Below are 9829 nucleotides of genomic sequence, written 5' to 3'. Positions count from 1 at the left end.
TTATTACTTTTATTATTAACATCAGGGCAAAAAACAGGAGTAGCACAGTGAATGTGCAAATGTAGGATGACAGGAAACCCTGTATATCTGTAATTTGCATTTATGTTTCTGTGATATCCATTAACTGGTCATACATGTTGCCCAGGAATAAGATCAAATTCTTCTTCAAATCATAAGAGCCATCGCTTCTTAAGATGTCTTCACTGCAGTCAGCAAGTCTGAAGTTTTTTAGCATCTTTGGCTTTAATCTGACATCTCTGTACTACTTTCATTTCATTTTTAAGTGCCATAAGGTTAAACTCCTTGAGTATTCACTTAGATATCATAAATGTGTTGTCATTCAGTCAAGAATATGGCTAGATTTATGATAACCAGCTGGATAAACGTTTCTTTTGAAGGAAATTTGCAGAACTCTCTTGCTGAATATTCAAGAAGTACAATAAAACTGGTAAGAGACATGATGGATGATCAACAGTCTGCTTTGGATTACCTTTCTAATCAGGTACTTTTTTCTTATCAAAAAGATTTGTATTTGTTATTTCTTACTGCAGGTTGTGTCTGAGAGAAAATAAGTATTTATGTCACCATTAAACTAGTAGAATTAGAGTCTCTGTCACTATTCCTTGTACCTCAGGTAGAGTGCAAGCTCCATTTCTATGAGTGATAAGCACCACCTGTTTCACAACTAGTTGTGTTTACGTCATAGGTTAAGCAGAGGACTATTCATTCACATCTGTTGCCGTCTCCAGTCCTGTTGCATTTGTGCAGATAATATTATTGTTAACTTTGATAGGAGTTTACAAACACTGTGCATCACTCAGTATGGCTAAAAAGCTTTACTCAAAACTGAAGGACTTTTTTGAATTAACCAGCATTGTGCCTAAAAATTATTTTGGGTGGAAAAAGTAAAAAATCAGGTCTATTCACCTAATGAAGGTAGGAATCACTAACACATAGCAAAAATTAACTTCAGATTGTATTTACTAGGAGTAAGAAAAATCTTTAGAGTGTAAAATTCCCATTGCAGCCTAATTAAAGACCTTTTAATTGAATTTGCAGGTAAATGAGCTCATGAACAGAATTGTTCTTTTGAATGCAGCAGTTTTGAGAAAACATTTGGATACACATCCTTACAAAGCAGTTCAATCTCATGGTAAATATTTTTCAGATATAGTCTTTATCCATTCCCTTTTAATCTTTGTATCTTGACAAAGGACTAATTAGAAGAAAAGTACGCAATTTCAACATTTATATTTATATTGTGTTAGTAACATAAAAACCCTGGAAACTTTATGAGCTGTTTAAAAATGTGATCATCAATACTGCTTTAAATCATTTGCAAGTGACAATTCTGAGCATCCTGTTTAGCATCTAGTTGATTTGTATCAAAATACCAGGTATGATGATCAGTTAGTAAGTGATCTGATGTTGCTAAATTACACTTTCTTTTGCAATGACATAAAGTGTGCTGTGCATCTGCAATATCCTTGTTTAAATGGGATGTCAGTCACTTGTCAACTGGATAGTTAATCTTTGAGGTGCCCATCCTAACTAAAGGAAACATTACCTCTAACCAGTCATGCTGGCCATGGAAACTGCTTGTTTGAGTATGTTTAACATGTAACTGGCTTAACACTTAGGCAAATTTTTTTATGCATACATTACAATGTAAAGGCTTAAAAAACATAAATACAAAGACCTGTAGAAAAAAAGTATCATTTCCCAGATAATGACTTTTTCTCAGTGCAAGTATTATAAGTAAAAATATCCATAAAATGATACATAATCTTTAATTTCTGCATCATATCTATTAAGATTAGAAAGAGTTTTCTCTATGCAGGGTAAATTATACTTATTTCTGGGATTAATGGAGTTCAGAGAATTTTTATTTATAAGATGAGCTCATGATGAAACATGATTTTAAAGTTTGCATGAGAAAAAAACACTCTTTGAAATAATTTATATGTTGCCAATAAAATTAATATTTCTGTGTTTAATCTGTATTTTTTAAAGACATTTTGCTAATGGACTTCATCAAATACTTTGTCCTCTAGGGCTGGACTGCACTCATATTAAAGATACTGTTGGTTCAGTTTCAAAAACTCCAAGTGGTCTGTACATTATCCATCCAGAAGGATCAAATTATCCTTTTGAGGTAATATATTTATCTCTCAGGATAGTCACAATTTGATTGAAAATATGCACTTAGAATATATTTAATAGATTTAGAGTGTTTTCCTTGCGTATTTCTCAACAGATGAATAAGAAATGTTTTAAATCAGCTGAATGTTTCTGCTGTTACTATAATTTTGACAAGTTTCTCATTTTTTACAAAGGAATCTTATCTGTCATAAGATCCCATCAGTAGTTTTCATATACAGCGAAAAATGTACCAAAGAGGAGAAACCAAAGTGTTTTCTAGCACCCCCTTTGGACAGTGAGAAGTGCTGTTCTTTTCTACTTTCAAGATGAAAAACTGAAGAACCAATTGACTGATCCTGTTGGCTCCTAAAATGGGACTTTTGGCTTTTACTCTTCTGGATACCATTGCCTTCTCTTGTGAAGTGACTCTTTGGTCATCTAAATATAGGTGCAGATGTGCATTAATTTGAGGCTTAGCTTTTGTCTGAATATCATTATAACTTGGTCTTGAGGCAGAGTGGCATCTAAGATTTTAGCTTTCATATGCAGTTTGCAGGATATACATTCTTAAGACAAACTGCAGCAGTCATGCTTCCTAACACCTGCACTTTATGTAATTGCTCAGAGTTATAGTGCTCACCTATAAAAAGAGAATTTTGGCTCAATTTCCTTAGGCTCAGGACATTCAGATACATGCAAACACAAGGAATACTTTGTTTTGTGTGTTTATTTCCATTTCAGGCTCTTCTACTTAGAGAAGTCTTTGTTCATAGTGGAAAGGCAGATAGGGCACTTTCAAACCTTTAATTTTGCAGTACATGCTGAGGTCATTAGTGTTTGAAGAAAAAAAGTGCAATTTAAGCCAACTACTAGATATCAAAATTTAATATCTAACTTTATAGTCTTCCTTTATATATAACAAAGGAAGGATGAATCTCTTTATGTCTAGCCAGTTGGAAACCTTCAAAATGCTATGAAAAAGGAGCTCAAATTGGTTATGAAAAGGCTTCAGAAGTATGCTGGGATCTCAAAAGAAAAAATGAATGTGATGCACAAACCCCTGATAGAAAAACCTACCATTCTCTCTATAAAGTGCAGCGAGTTCAGGAAAAAGATCTGTAACTCATCAGCCAGTTCCTTCAACATGAAAGAAAGGCAAAGACATGCAGAAGTGTTGACAGAACCACCATGCTTATAGTATGAAGAAAATGCTGTCTGTCTCACCCCAGGATGAACCACAGTGCAAAATGAATCTGTTTCAGAATTTCTTCTGGATTGAGGAGGATTCCATTGAGAAAATATTCATACCTCACCCAAATTACTTTTCCTGAGAGATGGTATGGTTAATCTATGTGAGAAAAGTGATTTCTCAGTTCACTTGTAGCTTTTGGCAAATAAACCTTAAATGATAAAGTTCCTTTTCCTTCAAAATTATTTTTGATACTTTTCCACATTTAAAGTTACTGCCAGAATATGAAAATCAGTTATATGACTGGAAAGGTTCCTTAAGGAGAATAAGAAACAAAAAAGACAAAATCATAATAATTTGACTGAAAGAACAGGGTAACAATAAATAATGAGAAGAAACAGCTGCATTCATGAAATGAGTGTCTCATTTCTTGTCTGGTAGATGCTGAACAGAACTTAAAAGTCAATGCCAAAAAGTTCTCAGAGAGAAACATCTAAAGTATGTGTTCCATAAAGAGTGTTATTTTAAGGAAAACTATTTAATGTAAATTATTCCACAGGTTGAAGCATAAACAGGGTACAAGAGAAATGATAGATGAACAGAAATATCAAGACATTAAAGCACAAATGAGAAATTATAATGCATTTTTAGGGGCTAATAATCAAGAGTTCTGAAAGTTCTGCAGACTAGCAAAATTAGAACAAATACAAAGAGGCAGAAAACTATAGTAAGGAACTAAAAAAACCAGGAAGCCAAGGCAATATGAAACAATTTATTCCAATGAAGACTTTTCAGCTATAAGCTGCTCTTTAAATGTAATGGACACTGAACAAAAATGTGTTTAGGATCATTTGCATACAGGTCCCAGATAAATGAAGAAAACTGTTTACACAACTTGATCCTGTTCTCATGTTTTAATGTTTGAAACTTCATGTTTTCAAAAGGGATTATAGATTTTGATGCATAACTTGGGCTAATTGAAACCTGAATTTCAGGAGCAATAAGAATTTTCCAGTTTCAGTGGTATTGGCAAGTTCTTGTCATCTCAGAAAATTTGCCCCAAATATAGTTTTGTCTGAGCATTTAAACACCAGGCAATTAAAATAAATTTCACTTTTGGAAAACTGAGTCATGACTTTCTGACACATTTTTCAATGAGTGATCAGTGATATTTCAGGGTCAAAGAAATGAAATGGTTGTTTGGAATATGCTTCATTAACACTGAAGGTGGAAAGGGAAGAAATATTCAGTGGAAGCATTCAAGTTAAATTGTACTTGGGACAATCATGGTCCTCATACCTTGCACAATAGGCGACATAGAACAAGCTGTAAAGTAGATAAAATATTCTAAGGTTTTAAGACAAAAAACTGCAACATTTCCAGCATATAAAAGATTAAGAAACTACAAATGATGACTGCATTTTTGTGTCTCTATTTCCTATTTTTACTTAGCTAGTGTAACTAATTGGCTGATGACCTCTCATGTAGAACCAAATCTGCTCCTTCTGAGGATTATCAACACTTCCACTGATTTATATTGGACTTCAGATTGATGTTGTGACCAAGTGGGCTCCTCTTAGTATTTCTGACTCATAATGAGAGGAGTAGCCAAGATTGCAGTCATCCTTTCAAGACAGCAGATGAAGCAATGGGAATATTTTTGTTGAGTTTTAGGTATTTGCATCTAAATATTCATTTTGGAATTTTCTGTATTTCTTTTTATTCCAGTTCCACCCTCTTTGGGTGACTGAAATGAGCACATGATTCTCCAGGGAATAAATCCCACAATTTTCTTTCATGCACATGACCCTTACTATGTTTCATTCAGTATTTGTGCTGCAAGGATTACTCAAAGCATCCAATGGCATTGACTTACTTGAAGATCCAAGTTCCCCAGGTTGTATTAGATCACGTTTCAGCTCTGTCCTGTTGCTTTCTTGTCGTTCATCGAGAAGATGTTTTTAAGTCACTGAGGCTCTATTGAATATCATGTTGATGTGTTCCTGCCGAGGAACAAGCCTGGTTTCATGAAAAATACCTGGCTGGTACTGGAAATAAGGGTGAAATGCTCAGACTGCCACATTTTTTTTTAGGATTAAACTGACTTCCACTAAGATTCTACCTTTATCAACTGGCTAGGATTGCAAATCTCTCTTTTCTGAAACATGTTTCACCATGTATATTCCCTGTAACATTAAAAAAAATTTCTTTCTTGACTCCATCACTTGTGCAGCTGCTTAATGCTATGACACCCAACATTATATTCTGAACTTACTTTTGTTATCATAACTAGCTTAATGACTCCATAGCTATAAGCGTTTTCCAGATTAATTCTCCTGATAGTAGTCACATTGAGAGACACTTACAAATGAGTATCTGTTTTTAAATACTCATGAATGCATAGTATCTCCTCGAACTACCTTGAACAGCTTAGATGGTGCAGTGTCTAAATGTTCAATATGCATCTTTCTACATTGGATTCCCAGACTTTGTAATGCCAGTTAGAACTGGTCAAGATCTGGCACTGAGGACATACTTAGGGAACTCAATTACATGTGTAAAGTTAAATGAGCTGAGGAGAAACTGTGCCACATGATGTGATATTCCAAAGCAGAGCAGAGTGCAGCTGGACCGCTGCCATTTGACATACTGTTGGGCACAAATTTTAGCAAAGGCTCATAAAGACTCATAAATTTGAGTTGATCTTATGTATTCAGTGGGTCTGTTCAGTTCCTGGCTGTTAACTGTTCACATTGGGACCTCCCTGGATTGGGGCCCCTTCTTATGTAGTAGTTTTTTTGCTGCTGCAGCATAAATTATTATACTGTTATTGCTATCACTTTACTTCCATTTCCTCACCTCTATTAAGGGCTCTACATTTCCCAGGCACCAGAAGCACACTGTTTCTCTGGAAGAAGACATGATGGTGAGGGAGAACGTTTAAGAAGTTTTGTCTGTTTTGCTTTGCTGAAATATACAATAGTTTATAATATTATGCCTGATTAATACATGTTGCTTCCATTTCATGTTATTATTAATATACAGTACCATTTATCAAAGCTTATTTATTATATCTGAAATGAGCAGATATTTGTACACAGCAGTTTCTACTGATTGAGGAAACAGCCAAATCAAGCAGTCCAACAAGAACGTATAAGAAAATACTGCAGCTTCATTTTTATTTTCTTTGAGCTTTTAGTTAAGATATCAGAAAGGTATGTTACTTAGCAAAACTCAACAGTTCACCTTTAATGAAAATGTTTTCTTCATAACAGCTGCTTCAAGAATGCTTAAGCATATCTATGTCTATCTTAGGTTTTGTGTGATATGGATTTTCGAGGAGGTGGATGGACTGTGGTTCAGAAAAGAACTGATGGAATGATTCAGTTTCAGAGATCATGGTCTGAATATCTGGATGGATTTGGTGACCTTAACGGTATTAATTTTAAATACTCCAAGTGCTTTGGATCTAACATTTTTGCTGTCTTTGTGTGAGCTACATTCCACTAAATTGCGTGGGATTTTTTGTAGTATAGAGTTCTTGTTTCTTAAAAGTCTTATTTTTACTTAAGGATTTTTTTTTCATCAAATCTGTTGTGTCATCTTCTTGATAATGACTATGACCATACTAGAATCTTTAGCCATTGCCCATTCTCAGTCTCACAAGAGGTGTTTAAAATATGGTATTTTCAGCCTGAAATGATTTATGAATTGTATTTCCTCTTTTTCAAGTTTTTTTTAAAAGCCTGAGTTGGTATGAATCACATTTGTAAAATATTTCCTTAAAGCAGAGAAAAATCAGTAATATTTCACCATAGACATGTGAAATGTGAAACAGAATGGAAATATTTCAGTAGCTAATGGCAACACAACTGTGATATTAAATTTTTATTGCCACCTTTCATCCAGAAAGTCTAAAACCATTTGTTTTGTCAGAAGTTTATCTAGGGTTGCAATGGAAGCACACAGCTTTTCTGTACAAAAGAGCACAGCTCATATGGGTCAACAAGTGTGATTTACAGAGGCAGCAAATCTTGAGAATAGGGTTTGTGTTTTGTTGCATTTCATTGAATGCTAACATTCATTATTTCTCAGTATTGCCCTTAGGAATGCTGCTGAATTCTGTTTATGCAAGTGGATCTTTAATACATACAGTTTTGTGGTCTTCTAAGGTATATTGCAGATGAACTTTTGAAATCTATCTTATGGACAATTTTCTAAAAAATGTCACAGAGAAAAAAGATGATGCACACATGGGAATTCTTTCCATGGATTTTCCAAGAAAGTAGGAAGATTGCTATTTTCCTTCATTAGTTTTTCAAAGGAATAGAAGCCAGTCATACAATTTCTATTACACTTGATTCAGCAAGGAAAGTGGAAAACCAAGAACAATCAATTTTCATTTACAGTTTCCATTTCTAGAATATGTATTATTTTTCTGTTTTAGGGGAATTTTGGCTTGGACTGAGGAAGATTTTTGACATAGTAAACCAAAAAGCTGCTAGTTTCAGTCTTTATGTGGATTTGGAATCTGACAATGACAAGCATGCCTATGCATCATATGATGGATTTTGGATCGAAGATGAAGCATGTTCTTTTAAGATCCATTTGGGGCGTTATTCAGGAAATGCTGGTAAGAACTTCCTTCTTTAAAATGTTTAAAGGTAGCTGCTCCCTTTCTCAATTAATTAAGATAACTTTATTTTTTTTTATTTCTAGTGTGTTTTTGTCTAGTGCATAATGAACACTTATGCAGATAAATGGTTAACGACCTAGTGATTGGTTATGCCGTTAATCTTTACATAGTAGGAAATCACTTTATTACATTGCCTCAATTTCTTAAACGGAATGATTGAATAAACACTCCTTTAACAAAGAAAAAGAATAAAGAAAATAAAGCGTCTTTAATGGTTCAAGTCCACAAAATATACATAACAAATAAGGGATTTTTTGGGTGTTTGTATTTATCTGTATAATATTCCTAGGTGCCTATTATCTCATCCCAGATTTGCTGGTGTTAGTGGAAGCCTTCCTGATGATGTTTTGGTTCATTCAAAAGTGCCCAGACAGCTGTATGCAAAAGACACTGAGTGGAACAAAGTTGGCCTACAGTGTGCAACAGTTACTAGCTGGTACATAGACACAAATTAATTTACAATTCCAGACTTCCCTTAACGACATAACTATGCCAAGTGGGCAAAGATTTGCCTCAAGTATTGCGCCATATCTTACTGTTTTGTTCTATTTTTTTAACATCTTACTGATACACAAGAATGTTCCTTAATACCGGTGAAATAATTATTCACTAAAGGTGTTGGTGCTTTACCTGTATTTGCAAGAAACATTTCTTTAGTAAGACAATAATGGCTGACCTTTGTGTTCTAACAATTCCATCTTTTCTCATGACTCACTCCGGGGCCTTGGGCACATTACTGGAAAATCTGAAATTGTAACCTTTTTTATTTATTTTATCTTTTTTTTTCCACACTGTCTTTGAGAACCGAAGCCTTTACCTTCATAGCCAGTGTGCATCCCTAAATGCAACAACAATATAAAGATGTTTAATCGAATTTCCACTTCTTTCATACTTCTCAGTATCTTATACATTTTCTTTCCTGCATCTTTAACACTTTGCCAGCTCATTATCTATTGCTTTTGAACAATTTTAGTTTTCTAATAAATTCAGAGGAAGTTTCCAAGGTATGCAACAAGCAAGAAATGTTTCCCCGTAAATACCTTTTTTACCCTCTGCTTTATCTGTTGTACTTAGGTGATGCATTTAGAGGATATAGAAAAGAAGATAACCAGAATTCGATGCCTTTCAGCACATTTGATGTTGATAATGATGGATGCAGGCCAATGTGCACTATTAAAGAACAGCCTGTAAAGAGCTGCAGTAACTTCAGTGGCAACACTGGATGGTGGTTCAGCCGGTGTGGCCTTGCAAACCTTAATGGTGTTCATCGCTACACAGGCAGATTTTTTGCAACTGGGATTCACTGGGATACATGGAGGGTGAACAAGAAACCAGTCAAAATTAAATCAGTTTCAATGAAAATTCGGAGAACCTATTATCCATATTTTCATTAACATATGAAAACAGAAAGATGTATCTTCTTGCAATTATGTGGGATGGTGTATCACTGTCATCATAAATACCTTTAATTCTCACCTGAAATGTTTAGTCTTAAAACTTTATTAGATATTTCCATAGTAGAGTTACTAATTTTTTATTGTGAAATGTCAGCGTTTGTAGTGTTCCTGCTAGGTCCTAAGAAGAACTGGGTTTTCAGAAAATGGATTAAGCTTAGTGTTTGTCAGCTTTTATTCAACTGCCTCTTAGGCAATCTCAGAAACAGCAGAAAAAAAATATAAAAAGGAATGTAAGGCTGACTTTTGGAAGTGTTTTTTTCTATGTTTTCTGTATATCTGAATTGCCAAGAAATTTCAGCAAATTTTCTTTTAGAAACCCACATACCTGTCATTTCCTTCATAATA

General features: G+C 34.3%; 1 protein-coding gene across 1 annotated transcript; it reads left to right on the top strand.

Moving 5' to 3' along the window:
- The first annotated feature begins 352 nt into the window (after nucleotides 1–352).
- ANGPTL5 (angiopoietin-like 5) lies at nucleotides 353–9421 on the top strand. The gene is made up of 6 exons (XM_009070140.1): nucleotides 353–502; nucleotides 1060–1153; nucleotides 2055–2155; nucleotides 6647–6767; nucleotides 7779–7964; nucleotides 9102–9421. The coding sequence occupies exons 1-6, from the start codon at nucleotides 353–355 to the stop codon at nucleotides 9419–9421; spliced, it is 972 nt and encodes a 323-aa protein (XP_009068388.1).
- Nucleotides 9422–9829: the final 408 nt, after the last annotated feature.

This window comes from Acanthisitta chloris, unplaced genomic scaffold (genome assembly GCF_000695815.1).
Source record: "Acanthisitta chloris isolate BGI_N310 unplaced genomic scaffold, ASM69581v1 scaffold17632, whole genome shotgun sequence".
Taxonomy (NCBI): domain Eukaryota; kingdom Metazoa; phylum Chordata; class Aves; order Passeriformes; family Acanthisittidae; genus Acanthisitta; species Acanthisitta chloris.
Note: the sequence above shows the minus strand (reverse complement) of the source record. Positions and strands in the feature narration are given on the sequence as shown.